The sequence below is a fragment of the Miscanthus floridulus genome, chromosome 14 (assembly GCF_019320115.1).
Source record: "Miscanthus floridulus cultivar M001 chromosome 14, ASM1932011v1, whole genome shotgun sequence".
Taxonomy (NCBI): domain Eukaryota; kingdom Viridiplantae; phylum Streptophyta; class Magnoliopsida; order Poales; family Poaceae; genus Miscanthus; species Miscanthus floridulus.
The window spans coordinates 29,868,961-29,885,575 of record NC_089593.1 but is presented as its reverse complement, the minus strand read 5'-3'; the positions used below and the strand labels follow the sequence as shown (position 1 = coordinate 29,885,575).

The 16,615-nt window shown below is 41.6% G+C and overlaps 2 protein-coding genes across 6 annotated transcripts; one reads left to right on the top strand and one right to left on the bottom strand.

Annotated features, from left to right (window-relative positions):
- Window positions 1-228: 228 nt before the first annotated feature.
- Window positions 229-2,821, top strand: LOC136505414 (uncharacterized). Of its 4 annotated transcripts, none has more exons than XM_066500571.1 (4): window positions 229-357; window positions 470-598; window positions 1,986-2,062; window positions 2,514-2,821. In XM_066500571.1, the coding sequence occupies exons 2-4, from the start codon at window positions 498-500 to the stop codon at window positions 2,660-2,662; spliced, it is 327 nt and encodes a 108-aa protein (XP_066356668.1). In that variant the 5' UTR covers window positions 229-357; window positions 470-497; the 3' UTR covers window positions 2,663-2,821. The 4 variants fall into 4 exon arrangements, with proteins under 4 accessions (XP_066356668.1, XP_066356666.1, XP_066356667.1 ...); XM_066500569.1 differs by having other exon boundaries at window positions 1,980-2,062; XM_066500570.1 differs by having other exon boundaries at window positions 236-357; window positions 462-598.
- Window positions 2,822-3,127: 306 nt separating this feature from the next.
- Window positions 3,128-8,005, bottom strand: LOC136504647 (uncharacterized protein At4g06598-like). Of its 2 annotated transcripts, none has more exons than XM_066499604.1 (5): window positions 7,820-8,005; window positions 6,687-7,358; window positions 5,601-5,676; window positions 5,365-5,491; window positions 3,128-3,638 (listed from the first exon to the last, which is right to left on the bottom strand). In XM_066499604.1, exons 2-5 carry the CDS (start codon window positions 7,334-7,336, stop codon window positions 3,445-3,447), a joined length of 1,047 nt encoding a protein of 348 aa, XP_066355701.1. In that variant the 5' UTR covers window positions 7,337-7,358; window positions 7,820-8,005; the 3' UTR covers window positions 3,128-3,444. The 2 variants fall into 2 exon arrangements, with proteins under 2 accessions (XP_066355701.1, XP_066355702.1); XM_066499605.1 differs by lacking the exon at window positions 7,820-8,005 and adding an exon at window positions 7,445-7,769.
- Window positions 8,006-16,615: the final 8,610 nt, after the last annotated feature.

The following is a 16,615-nucleotide window of genomic DNA, read 5'->3' as shown; positions in this document are numbered from 1 at the left end:
GAGTTATGCCAAGAACATAATTTGAAGGATTCTAAGAATATGTTTTCTAGAAGAAATTAGTAACTAACGATATGCATATTGGTCAGCGTGTCATATAGATGAACTTATGTTTATCGGAGAATGCAGTAATTCATTTGCTTATTTGGTTGAAAAATATGAATATTTTAATCTTCTCGAAATAAAAAAGATTAACTTGTTCTCAAACAAAACAAAAAACCAAGGGCAAATGTGACTTTTCTCCTTCGTCTTAATAACGTGAAATTGCTGCCCTTCTTCAGGACGCCACGCAGCGCCGCCGCCTCCCGCCGTTGAACTCGCCTTCGGCTTCGCATCGCCCCCTCTCTGCTTCCGCATCAGGTAGAGCCGTGAAAGGCCCTGCTCTCTTCGTTGTTTCGGAGTTTGATTCACTCGAGCTTTGTTGTTGCCCCTTACGGCCTTACTCTGCTGGTTTCTTGGCGAAGGAATAAAGGCGCATTCGTTGTTGAAGGAGGGGAGCTATGGAGCACGGGTCTTTGGACGATTCGAGCTCGTCGACGTTCTCTATCATGGAGGAGGATCATACCCTCGCCAACTCGGTCAGATTCGTCCTCAACCAGGAGTGAGTCGCAATTTATCCTTTCTTTTGTCTTTGTTTCTTGTACTACATCCGTTATAACTTAAAACCAGATCACTTTGGCTTTGTTTTGATTCAAATTTCTCTAGATTTGACCAATTTCTAGAAAATATTATAGTATCTACAGGTTCGAATAAATATACTATCAAAACATATTTCATGGAGAAGAATTTAGTGAAACTAATTTGGTGTTGTAGATCTTGCTACATTTTTCTGTAAATTAGATAAGTTTGACTTAGAGCAAAGCCAAATTGAACATTTGAGCTATAATTTGGAAGAGGGGTACCTTGTCGCTTATGCACCAGTTAGACAGCTTTGTAGTCTTGGATTGCTTATGAGAGGATACAGTGGAAAGTTGTGTCAAATCAGTTTTTACAGTGAATGAATTGGGGAAACTGATGTTGCCTTACAGTGAATGAATTGGGGAAACTGATGTTGCCACCAGCAACGCAATTGAGTTTTTAGTTTCATGCAGTAAAATTTGGTTGGGAAGTTATTAATAACCTAGAATAATTGGGGTTGAATCATAGTTGCAACTATTCTGTAATTAAAGCCTAGAACTTTATGTTTTCTTTACAGGCTTATGCATGGGCTGAAAACAGCTACACTTAAAACTTGAACAAGTATTACAAGTCTGAAGTCAATTTAGATGAGTTTAAATGATCATTTGATATTACTTCTCTTAAGGATATAGCATGTTCAGGTATTGTGAGGATAGATAGGAGCCTGCACTCGTTCTGGTTCTGTTTAATTTATAGAAAAATATTCACCAAAGACAATTACGTTTTGTTGATACCAGTATTTAAGGTTGTTGGACCTTGCTTTGTTATATGGTATATGCAGTCAGCAGCAGGAGTCATTTGTCTTCTTTAGCATGCAATGATGTTGCTTTGAGATGACTATCACTATCAGAAAATTGAATACCTTAGTGCTTAAATAAATCTGTGTCTTGTCACTGTTGAGCATGTTTTGCTGGTACAAAATGGCAGATGATAACATGTAAGCCTTAGCATGCAAAAATTCAGTTTCTTTGTTGATGTGATAATAATTTCTGGAACTCCTAGGCACCTGAGCGAGAAAGGGGCAAGAAGAACCTGAAATTTTTGGTACTTTGGTTGTATCTTCTATGTATCCAACCATTAAGGAACTATGGATGCCTGCATTAGATTAATGACGTTTAAATCATGTGCACTAAATATTTGACTGGTTCAGATGATCATATGATGAATTTAAATTGTGGTCATTATAATTTAATGTATGTTTCAATTTGTATGTATTTGGAGTTTTGGACCAAACTTCTCAAAGTTGTGTGCATTTTGTATGTGTAGTGTATATGGCTTTTCTCATTATAATTGCTTCTGCGAAGTTGCAGCCCAAGGGTGGCATTTTGTGGATACAGCATCCCTCATCCTGCTGAGAACAAAGTTAACATACGGGTTCAGACTACAGGTACTATACAATAGCATATGATCCCAAATTCCCCCCTTCCTTTCTAACACTTCTTGAATGGAGGTTTTAAGAATTTGAAATCATATTCCTTTTACTTTGTTGCTGTCGATCCAATGTATTGTAAGAAGGATACACGATTTTGTGGCATCTGCCGCAATGAGTTGTAACTGCCAACATTGTTCATTGAAATGTCAGAGAGGCTATTTTCATTCCCTGTCGTAGAATACAAAATAGTATTTTCTGAATTGTTTTGTCAAAACGAGTAATTACCAATGCACACAATGTTGTGGCACCTGCAATCCTGTGATGAGTAGTTACCGATATTATTATTTGAAACATCGAGAGGCTATTGTGTGAATTTGTGATCCCTGCTGTCTACAGTAAAAATAGTGATTCTGAATAGCTGCCTTCGGCTTAAATTCCTGATATATGATGGTTGATATGTTGGCAGGAGATCCAGCCAAGGATGTTCTGAAAGATGCATTGCAAGACCTGATGGTGATGTGCCAGCATATAAGGGGGACACTTGACACTGCAGTGGCTGATTTTCGGGGGAACAAACCAGCAGAAGCCATGGACATCGATTTGAACAAAAAATAGAAGATTCCATATGGTCATTAGTGAATTGCAGAAATGCTCGTATCCTTAGTGTGCAATTCAGTTATAAATTATTCTAGTTGTATGGGATGTAGTCCTTAAAGTAGGCTTATACCAAAGTATGGAATGGCATTGCAACCGGGGATACTTGCCTGAGTAAAATTCGTGCATTTATTCTGTTTTGTGTTCCTTTTTTTTTTGTGTGTGCGCCATATGAAAATCACATCCAGCGTCAGGTGTGGAAGATACTCTCTTTCACAGAAGCATCTTAAGCATGGATATTTAGGCTGTACAATATCGCAAATGACCGAGCCAGAAACGACAGAGTACATCTACAACTACTTGTGAGTTGTGTACGGTTAGATGAGTCCAAATCACTGTTAACGCCACATTGCATAGATAACAATATGACATTAACCCAGTCAATCTCATAGAACATAGAACGAACACAAGCAGATGCTTGGAAGTTAAAATGAACTTGCAGGATTTCATGTACTTGTCATCATAATGCGAAAAAAATACAGCGCTCAATAAATGAGAGAACCCAGAGTATCCAATATCTTGTTCTGCACATATTACGAGTGAAACGAAACTTAACTACATCAGCCCTTCAACCTCACTATCTTATTGGACACGCCTGATGCTCCTGATGCAACGTTTTTTCAGGATGTGGCATAACCTAAAGACCAGCTCACATTCCATTCAAGTGCCAAACTAACTAATACAAGCACCACATGGCGCCTAACCTCAACAGAGAATCGACTAAAAAGGAATGAATTAGAACCTTAGTGTTCTAACTTCAAACTGATACAAGGATCGCTGTGTTTCAGAGACAGGTTTGCAAATTGTGAATCCAGGTCTCTGCTGTTACTACGGCTATGGGTAGGAGCCTGCTGCTGCGGTACATGTTGTTGCTGCTGCTGCTGCTGGAACAATGTTCTAAGACGACCAATTTCCCTCTCAAACATCTCCTGCTGATCTGCAAGATTGGCGAGAAAAAAATTGGTGACTCAAATATTTTAAAAAGATGATTGATGAGCTCCAGTATATTCTTGATGATTGATGAGTCAACTTTTTCCTACTGAACAATTTCTAAAGTAACACCTGCTGAAATGCAACTATGCTTAAAGGGAACTGTCCTGATAATCTCATTGTTCTCACAAAAGTGGCATTGCAGTTTTATCAAGATAATGATATTTTAGCTACAGCCAACGTCTATTAGAATTTAGCAAAGCAACTATGCAAGATATTCACTTTTTTTATATGCTACATAAGATAAAATATTTGGTAGTTAACAGCTATATTGTTTGAATAGGTCCCCTGTATATTTTATCATAACTTCAGGAAATTAAAAAAGATTGACAACCTATGATAGAAACATGGATGTGATGAAATATGGTAATCCTCTCTGTTTTTAGCTGGAACTAAAACATTATAAGAACATGTCAGCTGTAGGCATGTAGTTGGCACTTTACAACAAAACATTTTTTTACAGGTTCCTAACATATCTGTAGGTCCATCCCAAGAATCATTTTCAAAATAAAATTTTAACATATAACATCCATAAGCAATATCTCTTTGCCTTGGTAATGGATAAGGTTACCAGGAACATACAAGGGGATATCCCTTGGTGTATGTTGTTCGCTGATGATGTAGTGTTAGTGGACGAAAGCCATGCGGGAGTAAATAGAAAACTAGAGTTACGGCGGCAGACCCTTGAGTCTAAAGGTTTTAGATTGAGCAGAACTAAAACCGAATAGATGAGATGTGACTTTGGCAGAGTTGTACAGGAGGAGGGAGATGTGAGTTTGGAAGGTCAAGTAGTGCCTAAGGAGAATACCTTTCGGTATCTGCGATCGATGCTACAGAGGGATGGAGATATTGATGCGAACGTTAGCCATAGAATCAAAGCAGGGTGGATCAAGTGGCGACAAGCTTCTGGCATTCTCTGTGACAAGAGGGTGCCACAAAAACTAAAAAGCAAGTTCTATAGAACGGCGATTAAACCGGCTATGTTGTATGGAGCAGAATGTTGGCCTACAAAAATTAGACATGTTTAACAACTGAGTGTTGCAAGAACGGCGATTAGACCGGCTATGTTGTATGGAGCAGAATGTTGGCCTACAAAAATTTGACATGTTCAACAACTGAGTGTTGCAGAAATGCGTATGTTGCGATGGATTTGCGGTCACACAAGAATGGACCGAGTTCGGAACGATGATATACGTGATCGCCTAGAGGTAGCACCAATTGAAGAAAAGCTTGTCCAACATCAGTTGAGGTGGTTTGGCCATGCCCAAAGGAGACCTCCAGAGGCACCAGTGCATTGTGGAGTCCTAAGCCAAGCTAATAATACGAGGAGAGGTAGAGGAAGACCGAAATTGACATGGGAGAGACAATAAAAAGATATTTGAAAGCTTGGGATATACCTAGAGATCTATGTTTGAATAGTAATACTTGAAAAGCAGCTATTGAAGTGCCTGACCGTGACTTGGGGCTTTTGGTGGGTTTCAACTCTAGCCTACCCCAACTTGCTTGGGACTAAAAGGCTATGTTGTTGTTGTTATTGTTGAACATCCATAAGCTCATTTTATTCTCCAAACTCAGAGATCTGAAACCTGACTGCTTCCATAATTCCTAACTACAGAAGACACATTCAGAAAGTCACCAAAGAAACTCCAGGGGAAAGAAAGATGAATACTTACAGTGTTTAATGAGATGCTCCTGAGACAGACTCTCAAGCCGTTGCTTCAAGGCTTTATTTTCCAAGTCTAACATGATATTTTGCTGACCAAGAAAATCCATTTCAGCAGTTACTTCTATCCCCTCTGTCTGCAAGCATAGCAAGCATAAAAATTTAAGAATTCTCTGGGATGTTTAAGGTTTCTAACTCGTGCAATAAACGACTAATATGGTTCGTTTTGGAAAAAAAAAAGATTACCTGTAAGGACTGAACTCTTCTCTCAAGCTCTGCAATATACTGGAGCTTACGGACACGAGATCTCTGAGCGTATTGTCTGCAATTGTCATCAAAAGTAAAAATAAATAAGGATACCTCAAAATTCAAGGTCTACCAGCATATATCTACATGGACACCAGACATGACATCTTCATTGTGTAAACTTAAGTCTGCATATACTGACAACAAAATAAAGCTCAATGCACATGAAGATGTGCACCTATATTGCATTCAAGTGTATTCTGAATTTAAAGATGGCAAACACTGACACACACATTCCACTTGTACAGTTACATCTTATTAGGACTTGCATCCTAAGGAGCTGGAGGACTTCCCACAGAATCTATTTACACATTGATTGTCAGTGGTCATTACATCCAAATTCCATTTTGTTTTGAAATCATATAGTGACTTGCGTTATACAGCCTGTTCGCTTGGTCGTAAACGATCGTAAATTTCCAGTATTTTTCTCACACCAAACCAGCCAGCAGTAATAATCCACGATCGTATACGATCGTATCAGCACCAGCCGAACAGGCTGATAGTCCACATGAGTAGAGTTTCCCACTTGAAGTTTGTACTCATGTTGAATTGCCATGGCAAATACACCAATAAAATTTCTATCCAAATACATAGACGAGACATTCAGAACAAACACATTTGTGCTATTTAATAACACTTAATTCAGTTCTTAAAACAGAGCACATCATAAGAGAAATCAGCCTACTACTGTGCAGCATGTGGTATAGCTATGTGCTCACCTTTTAGTCTCAAAGAATATTGCAAATTAGAATTCTGGTTTCACTAAAGTGTTTGCCTTCTACAATCACACTTATTACCACTACCGATGTTTGAAGAACACAAAGTCCACAAAACTACTCCCTCCATTCTAAATTATAAGATATTTTGTTTTTTTAGATGCATTGCTTTTACTACTAGACATAATGTATATCTAAGTGGCATAGCAAAATCTGTGTATCTAGAAAAAACAAAATGTTTTATAACTGGAATGGAAAGAGTAACATAATTCTTCAAATTGACTGCAACAATAATATCAATTCAACTCACTGTTTGGCTCGTTTGGTGTCCGCCTCCGACTGCGAGTGCCTCAGGCCCTCCTTTCTCTCTGCTACAATCCCCGCATCACTATGGCCCTTCCTGTCCACCCCATTGAGCAAATGACCATGCTCATGATCAGCAAATGAGCTGAACGGACCATGGCGCCCGCCGTTCTTCTCCCTCCCTGGCATCGGCATGTCACCACCCTGCCGGTACATCTGCCTGGACTCCCACGGCCGGCCCTGAGGCCGCCCAAATGAGGTTGGCTCAGGGAAGAACTCGGGCGCACCGGCCCAAGAAGCCACCTGCCCTCCTCCTCCTCCCCTCATGCCATCGAGCACATTGTCATACATGCCCCCCACAGCAGCGCTGCCACCGCCTTCAAAGAGCGCGAACGAGTCGCTGGACGACCTGCGGTGGCCGGGCCGGCCGTGCGCCCGCGCCGCCGCCGGCGTTTCGGGCTCGTCGAGCAGGTCGTCCAGCCACGACGGCTGCTCGTCGGCGAGGAAGCTCTCGGACGACGTGCGCTGGTGGCCGTGCCGGTGGTGCGCGTCCCGCGACCGCGCGATCGGGCCGAGCTCGGCGTGCGGCGCCGCCGCCGGGAACGGGCTCCGCGGCGGAAGCAACGCCTGCTTCTGGAGCCTCCCGTTCGCCATCATGGCGTTGGCGTGCTCACCCAAACTGCACTCCAGAGAAATAGTGACAGAAAATGGTGAGAGAGAAAAAAAAATTCCCCAAGATTTGAGAAACCGTGGCACTTAAACTACCTCGCCGAAAAGCTAAAATTCAGGCGGGACTGACGCGGCTCCAGCCACAGATCTCGCCTAGGAACCACCGCATGCGCCAAAAAATCGAAAAATTACGGCGAATTCGCATCAAGGACGCCCATGTCCACGGGCACAATGGCATTGAATAGTCGCAAGAAGGTCCCAAGATTTCCCAGAAATGGAAGCGAGAAAAATCAACGACGGTAAACGAAGCTCAAAACAATCTCCAAGAAATTCGCACGGAGATGAGTTGAGAAAACGGAATCCGGGTGGAATTGCGCCAATTGAACCGGATCAAGACAGGGCAACCCATACAAGAACCGTAACACTAAATTGGCCGGGAAAAATAGGCAGGGGGAATGGAAAAGCACGTACCAATTCGGCCGCGGCTCCAGCGCGTGGCCGCCGCTTGGATTCCTGCGCCAGAATCCCAATCCGCTCCTAAATCCGAATCTCAGGCTCCTGTCGCTGGTAACAATCCTGGCAGAGAAATTGGCGAGCACAGAGGAAGGAGAGGGAGAGAGGGAGGCGGATAAAATGGCGAGATAGGGAGGACGAGGAGAGAAAAGTCAAATACGCACAGGTACTACTTATAACGGCAGAAATTTCCTGGGTTTTGACGGCTGGGATCGATGGGATTCATCCAGATCGATCCATCCTGGCCGTTGCATCGCGTAGTCCGACCACGGGAAAATTGCTTTGGATACTCATGTGGATGGGAGAAAAGGTTAAAATTTCCCGAGGTAACACGTTGTGAGATGAAGATCAATCACATGATCAACTTTTGATTGGATTCATTCATTAGATTATGGTTCTATCCACTACAAAGATTGTAGGCTTGTGAGTTAAAATATGTTGACATTTTTTAAGAGAGAGAGAGAAGACAACGAATGGTAGATGCTCGTTTGGAACGAATGAGTTTTTACATAATTCAGTATAAACTAAAAATATAAGAAAACGTAGAAATAAGGAAAAATTCCACGTTCCACTTAAGTCTAGAAAGTTGATCACCATAAATTTTTCAGGAGAAATGTGCTGTTGCTGCTGTGAAGTACTACGTAGCCTAGGAATTAACGATTGAGGTGGCAAAAGGTAGCATGCCATTTTTATCAGCTGACTAACTCCTAATGTAACCTTCGTGTCAAAAGACAATGGCCCTGTTTGGATACTCTAGCACAGCTAGAGGTTAGAGTTAGTTTCTAGCTCAGGACTAGCCCTGAATTAACTCTAGCCTAAGAGATGTTTGGATACAAGGGTTAAAATGATAATAAATGTGCTTTCCAAATCATTGGTGCGGATGAAAGTAGAGAGAAAACAGTGGACCCCACCTCAAATAGTCCCAACTAGCCCAAATAATCACCTCTTTGGGGGGATAGTTTTTTAGTGTGGGCTAGTTGCAAATAACCCACTCTAGCCCTCCTATTTGGCTACTTTAGGGCTAGTTGAGCTCCAACTAGCCCAAACTAGCTCTAACCCATGGATCCAAACAGGGCCAATAATCCTATAGTATCTCTGGTCAAAGTATAGAAGACATTTGAGACAATAAAATAAGCCACCTTCCTAATACTACTCCCTCCATCTCTCTGTCTTCATGGAGTTCCTGTATGTCAAAACAAATTTTATATAAAATATTAACAATATTTGTATTGTTAAATAAATTTATTATGATAATAAATTCAACGATCTATATAATAATATTAATTATATTTTATAAAAATATTAATATTTTATTTTATATATTTAGTTATGTTTAACTTCTCGAAAAGTGAAAACAACGTAAAAAAAAAGGAATAAGGGTGAATATGATTGGGGTTTGACAGCAAAAATCGTTCTCTAAATATCATTCTACTCATGATGAGGTTAAAAAAGATGATATCATTTAAGGAACTACTAGTGACTCAGAATGGCAAATCGGCATTGCTATATCATGCTGCAGGGGAGAAGACAAGGAAAAAATAGAAACCTGGAACGCATCTGCATATGGCTACTCCTACTCGGTAGCAGCGTGCATCACGGCATGTGGACATGGCGAGGGTGTTGGGCGTTGTTGGTACGAGCGACAAGGCAAAAGCCGACGCGGCCGTGTCGAGCTGTCTGCCTGCCTGCTCCAGCTCCAGGTCAGGCATGGCCAGCCGGGAACGAACAGAAAAACAGCGGCGCCAACACAAGGACAGCTCCAGATCCAGCTGCCGCCGCCGCCCCACTGGGCAACCTGCACGTGTGCTGCATCTTTTTTCCCTCTTCTTTTAGCTGTTTTATTACTGTACGTATGTGGTATTTTTCTTTGGTGCTGTACGTATGTATAGCATTGTTCTTTGGGGTTTCGTGTTGTCAACAGCTATGATATAAGACCAGTGTCACTGAGGACTCCGTGTTCCACTTTTAAGACTACTACATGTATTGGAAATGATTTAGACAAGTTGTTCTTACGAAACTTATTTCATCTGGAAGCTTTATGAGAGTTTTATGGGCATCAAGTAAGCTTACATGATATAGTTTAAATGAAGAAAAAGATGATAAAAATTTCGTGTGATAAAATTTGTTTTATAAGGATCAAACTTGTTTACACTATTTACAAAGGGAGCTACCATCACTTCTCATTCTCCCGCGCTCGTGTCGTGCTACCGTCACTCCATGTGTCCCCTGATTCTCTGAACAACATGAAAGATGTGTGTAGGGGACCGTAACGCCTAAGAGGGGGGTGAATTAGGCAACTTAAAATTCTAACTCTAAATTATGGCCACTTTTTCTAACCTTAGCAAAACCTATGCAAAAGATAAACTATCTAAATGTGTAACTACGGTTTTTCTAGTGTGTTGCTATCTCTACCGCAAAATAAGTAATACAATCAATATAAATGCGGAAGCTAAAGAGCAAGGTAGAGAAATGCAAACTCCTGTCAACGACTCCGGTATTTTTACCGATGTATCGAGAAGCACGCAAGCTTCTCCCTAGTCCTCGTTGTAGCCCCTCGCAAGGAATCCCTCGCAAAGGCCAAGCTCCCGGTCGGGTAACTCCGTGGATAGCCTCGGACCTTCCCCACACGCAAGTGGGTCTCCGACGTGCCTTCCGGCAAACTCTCCCAGATGCTCCCCGCCATCTTCACTATCAAGCTTCCGGCCAAAACACCGCGGGCCTTGCTCTCTTCGGTACACGGTGGCGACCACACCACAAACGCGGTTGGTATGATCTCGCAAGACTACAAGCCCCTCCGATGTACAACAATGGTACGCGCAAGCACCGAGTGGTAAGAGGTATGCAAACCTCACTAAACACTAGGCCTAAACCTAGAGCAAGCGCATAAGCGGTGGTCTAATCAACCTAAGCACTTCGCAAAGCACCTACGCTAATCACCTAATAAAACACTAAGCACTATACAAGTGGAGATCACTAAAATGATGTATCAACACCCTTGGTATGTTTTCTTAGCTCCACACAACTCAAATGGCTGATTAGGGGGTCTATTTATAAGCCCCACTGAGAAAGTAGCCGTTGGGGACGAAATCCCGCTTTTCTGCTACTGACCGGACTCTGACCAGCGTCCGGTCAGCACTTGATCGGACGCGTCCGGTCACGAAAACTGCTCTCTAGAACCTTACTGACGTTGACCGGACTCTGGCACCCAGCGTCCGATCACTTTGCTGCTCAGCGTCCGGTCTAGCATCCGGTCGCTGCTGCTGTTGTCGAGCCTCTTGATCAGAGCGTCCGGTCACTTTCTGCCAGCGTCCGGTCCAGCGTCCGGTCCAGCGTCGGGTCACCTCTGTGAGCTCGTTTCTTCGCGATCTTGCGTCCGGCTTGGTTTCTATCATCGTACTTGGACTTTGCTTGATATCTTGGGTCTTCTCTTGTGCTTCTAGGGTCTTGCTTATAGTGTTGATCATCGGATCATCACGTCGCCTTCGTCCAAGTCACATCTTGCATCCTATTAAACTACAAAACAATCACTTGCAAATTCATTAGTCCAATTTTGTTGTGTTGATCATCAAACACCAAAATCCAAAGTAAATGGGCCAAGGGTCCATTTTCCTTACAATCTCCCCTTTTTGGTGATTGATGACAACACGACCAAAGCAAGCAAATAATAAAAATTTAGAATTTAAAAACTATCTACTTGCTAGGATGCAATGCAAGAGGCAAAGTTATATGATGCTAAAAGATACTACTTGTAAGACTAAAAGATACTACATAAAAACTTATCTTGCCTTTGCAAATGTCCCCATGTGGCATTATGGATTTAAGCCTTGCTTCCTACAAATTCTCTACATTACATAGACTAATCCATAATCCACTATCCTCCCTTTCTCGGACCATTACCACTTGTAGACTATTACCACTTGTAAATTATTATGATCTAGCTTTTGGTTCTACAAATTAATGCTTGCTTTTGGTCCTCTAAATTCTCCCCCTTTAGAATCAAACACCGAAAAGAAAGACATTAGTAGCACAAGGGAGTGTCAAACTTTATGAACCTTTGTGTGTAGAGTGGAATATGTCACAAAATTTGACTCTCACATTATATAGACTAAACTCCCCCTAAATATATGCATACATATGGTAGAAAGCAAAGCATATGCATAATTGGCGATTTATTGCTCAAGGGAATTTAATCTATATAATGCATGGAGAAAGCATATAAATATCAAAATGAAAACAACATGATGATATCGGTTTAGAAATACCACATGTGGAAGCCAATTTGATTTCTACCACTTGTAATGTGTGGTGTATACTTAAAGTATGATGCTTAACTCCAAGGACTCCATTTTTCTTGCAATGAGACTACTACACACATAATAAGCTTAAAAGGGTGTTAGTCTCAAAGCATCCAACTTGTAGAGTAACATCTCCCTAAATTTGTGCACACAAGTATGGAATACTTATAGGAAACGTGCACATTAATTTTAGAATAAAAAATACCACTTGAAGGATGACATCACATAAATGTGAGAGTCATTTTCGAAGGTGATATTCGGAAGAAATTATCTACAATTTAGACTTTGGCACATATTAGATGAATAATCGAAAGACAAGCTATGTGCCGTGCTCCTAAATAATTTTAAACCATGTAGGTTTGCTCCAAGGATTAAGAATGAAACCGAGCAAGCCTACCATAAGGTATACCTAGTGTATGCATGACAAAAGATATAAGCATGCAAATGCAAACCTAGGCATGAAGAGTAACTAGATGCTTAAAGATGCCACTTGTAGGAAATTAAATCTAGTACCATTTGAAGCAATTTGAATCTAGTTACCTAACATGAGAAGGGGAATTTGGGTCCATAGTATTCACTAACCCACTTGACAATAATTTTGTCCATCATGATGTACCCCATGAAATGCATCCATACTTTGCCAAGTCTCCAAATTCCCCAAAGTTCATTTGACTTCTTACTTCTCTTTCGGGATCCAAACCTTCTTGGTGCTCTTCATGTTGGAAATGATTTCCTTTGGCACCCAAAAGCGTTTGACCCCATTGTTGGCTTGTTTGTTCATCTTGATGACCACCACCTTGTCATTTTTCTTCTTCTTTAAGAGATAAGGTGTGGAGGCCTTCTAGTCCACCTTGTTGGTGTAGGTGTTGGAGAGCTTGCTTGTTTGCCTTTTCTCTTTCTTCTTTGCTCCTCCCCTATTCTTCACCTTGCACTCATAGGACTTGTGACTTTCCTTGTGGCATACGTAGCAAACCATGGTTTGTCCTTCATCAAGCTTCTTCACTCCCTTGATGGTGTTATCTTGATGAAGTTGGTCTTGCTTCACCTTGCCTTTCACTTGAGTCAAGTCCTTGGTGAGGCGAGCTACTTCTTGCTTGAGTTGCTCATTCTCCTTTGCAACCTCTTGTGTGCATGTATCTACAATAACTTTCTCAACACAAACTTGGTTGCACAAAGATGAGTCTAAATATAAATCATTACAGGAAGTAGATGCATCTTTTTTAGACATGTTAAAGATAGAACTTTTCTTTTTAGATGCCTTGGTGGGGGTTGCACTAACGGCTTCAAGATTAGCAACTTTATTAGTTAGCTCATCACAATGTTTGCACATGGTTTCTATTTTAGCAAGCAAACTTTTATAAGCATCTTGTGAGCTAGCTAACTTTTCTTTTAATTTTTTATTTTTCTTTACAAGTTGCTCATCATTGATTGTGCATGCATTTGTTGTTGCACTAGCCTCAAATTGCTCAATTTTAGTAGATAGTTCAATATTGAGATTAGCAAAGTTCTCATATTGTTCAAGCAAAGTTTTGTATGCTTCTTGTGAACTACCTAGCTTTTCTTTTAATTTTTCAAGCTTCTTTTATTGACTAGTGCAAACTTTAACATAATTAAGATTTTGTTGCACAATTTCATCATAAGAAGGCATTTCATCATCACTATCACTCTCACTAGAGGATGAGCTTTCGTTACCTTGTGACATAAGACACATACGAGAAGAGCTTGATGATGAGTGCTTGCACCCTCGCCTCTTGTGATGGTGTTCTTTTTCACTTGAAGAATCATCCCATGACCTTATTGATGTGAGGGCTTGGTTCTTGCATGCCTTCATCTTGGTCTTAGGTGTGGGCTTGTTTGGACAAACTTTCACAAAGTGCCTCAACTCACCGCACCCATAGCATCCTCTCTTTCTTTGCTCATTTCTTTGATTGGTGAAAATGAGATCTTGGATTTGGATGGGCACACCCTTGACATTGAGCCTTTGGATCATCTTCTCCACCTTGTTGATTAGTTTGATTGATTTTTCATCAAGGTCAGAGGTGGAGGAGGAAGATTGATCATCTTCACTTGAATCTTCATTATCATCGTCGTCCTTATCTTCTTCTTCATCTTCACTTGAGGAGCTTGAGCTTGAGCTTGTCTCAACTTGCTTGCCCTTCATCTTCTTTTTCTCACTACATGCGAGAGCTTTGCCTTTGCTTGATGAAGAGGCTTCATCTTGACCCATCTTACGTGATATTTCAAATGCCACTATCTTGTCAATGACTATGCCCGGGGTTATGGTGCTCAAGTTCTCCATGTTGTGAAGGATGGTGATGATGCTTGCATATTTCTTTTGTGGTAGCACGGAGATGATCTTCCTCACGATGTCCGCATCATCTAGCTTTGTTAATCCTATTGAATGGAGCTCAATGATAATTAGATTCAAAAGAGAATACATATCACGAACAAGCTCATCATCATTCATTTTAAAGGAATCATAATTTTGTTTAGCTAGACAATATTTTTGCTCATGGACATTAGATGTGCCGTCAAGGAGCTCTTGAAGTTTTAACCAAATTTCATGTGTCGTATTTAAAGTGAACACTTGGTTAAACACATCCATACTAAATGATTCAAACAAGCAATTCTTAGCTCTAGCATTGAAATATATTTCCTTTTCTTCACTCTTTGTGGGTTTATCGAGATTCTTAATGGGTTTCATCCTGTCACGAGTGACTCTCCAAACACCCAAATCAACCACCTCTAGGTGGCAAGCCATTCTAGCTTTATAATAGGAGAAGTTAGTGCTGTCAAAGTGCAGAGGCCTAGAGGTATCCATCCCAACCACTATAAATGGCGTCGGCTCAACGGCGGTTAAGTCAAAGGTCCAAATTGAGCCAATCGGCTCTGATACCACTTGTAGGGGACCGTGACGCCTAAGAGGGGGGGGGGTGAATTAGGCAACTTAAAATTCTAGCTCTAAACTATGCCCACTTTTTCTAACCTTAGCAAAACCTATGCAAAAGATAAACTATATAATGTGCAACTATATTTTGCTAGTGTGTTGCTATCTCTACCGCAAAAGAAGTAATACAATCAATATAAATGCGGAAGCTAAAGAGCAAGGTAGAGATATGCAAACTCCCATCAACGACTTTGGTATTTTTACTGAGGTATCAAGAAGCACGCAAGCTTCCCCCTAGTCCTCGTTGGAGCCCCTCGCAAGGGCTAAGCTCCCGGTTAGGTAACTCCGTGGATAGCCTCGGGCCTTCCCCACACGTAAGTGGGTCTCCGACGTGCCTTCCGGCAAGCCTCTCCCGGATGCTCCCCGCCGTCTTCACTATCAAGCTTTTGGCTAAAACGTCGCGGGCCTTATTCCCTCCGGTACACGGTGGCGGCCACACCACAAACACGGTTGGTGTGATCTCGCAAGACTACAAGCCCCTCTGATGTACAACAAAGGTGCGCACAAGCACCGAGTGGTAAGAGGTATGCAAACCTCACTAAACACTAGGCCTAAACCTAGAGCAAGCGCATAAGCGGTGGTCTAATCAACCTAAGCACTTCGCAAAGCACCTACGCTAATCACCTAATAAAACACTAAGCACTATGCAAGTGGAGATCACTAAAATGGTGTATCAACACCCTTGGTATGTTTCCTTAGCTCCACACAACTCAAATGACCGGTTGAGGGTCTATTTATAAGCCCCACTAAGAAAGTAGCCGTTGGGGATGAAATCCCACTTTTCTGCTACTGACCGGACTCTGACCAACGTCTGGTCAGCACTGACCAGACGCGTCCGGTCATGAAAACTGCTCTCTAGAACCTTACTGATGTTGACCGGACTCTGGCACCCAGCGTTCGGTCACTTTACTGCTCAGCGTCCGGTCTAGCATCCGGTCGCTGCTACTGTTGCCGAGCCTCTTGATCAGAGCGTCCGATCACTTTCCACCAATGTCCGGTCCAGCATCCGGTCCAGCGTTGGGTCACCTCTGTGAGCTCGTTTCTTCATGATCTTACGTCCGGCTTGGTTCCTATCATCATACTTGGACTTTGCTTGATATCTTGGGTCTTCTCTTGTGCTTCTAGGGTCTTGCTTATGGTGTTGATCATCAGATCATCACGTCATCTTCGTCCAAGTCACGTCTTGCATCCTATTGAACTACAAAACAATCACTTGCAAATTCATTAGTCTAATTTGGTTGTGTTGATTATCAAACACCAAAATCCAAAGTAAATGGGCCAAGGGTCCATTTTCCTTACAATGTGCAACATAAAACACTTGAATGCATCGTACGTAAGCAATAGATGAAACATCTGGAACGTACACTGCCAACATATTTGTGAAACATTTGCAACATCCAGAGAAAAACACTTGCAACTTGCAACATAAAAACATTTACTACAACATAAGACTAAAATAACGAAAAAATTTGAAACATATTGTTGCAACATATGTGTGAAACATATGCAACA

Coding starts and splice junctions, on each gene's coding strand:
- LOC136505414 (XM_066500569.1), top strand. CDS start 498: ATGGAGCACGGGTCTTTGGACGATTCGAGCTCGTCGACGTTCTCTATC. Junction 599..1,979: donor AGATTCGTCCTCAACCAGGA/GTGAGTCGCAAT, acceptor GCTTCTGCGAAG/TTGCAGCCCAAGGGTGGCAT. Junction 2,063..2,513: donor CATACGGGTTCAGACTACAG/GTACTATACAAT, acceptor ATATGTTGGCAG/GAGATCCAGCCAAGGATGTT.
- LOC136504647 (XM_066499604.1), bottom strand. CDS start 7,336: ATGATGGCGAACGGGAGGCTCCAGAAGCAGGCGTTGCTTCCGCCGCGG. Junction 5,492..5,600: donor GAAGAGTTCAGTCCTTACAG/GTAATCTTTTTT, acceptor CTATGCTTGCAG/ACAGAGGGGATAGAAGTAAC. Junction 3,639..5,364: donor GGAGCATCTCATTAAACACT/GTAAGTATTCAT, acceptor CCAATCTTGCAG/ATCAGCAGGAGATGTTTGAG.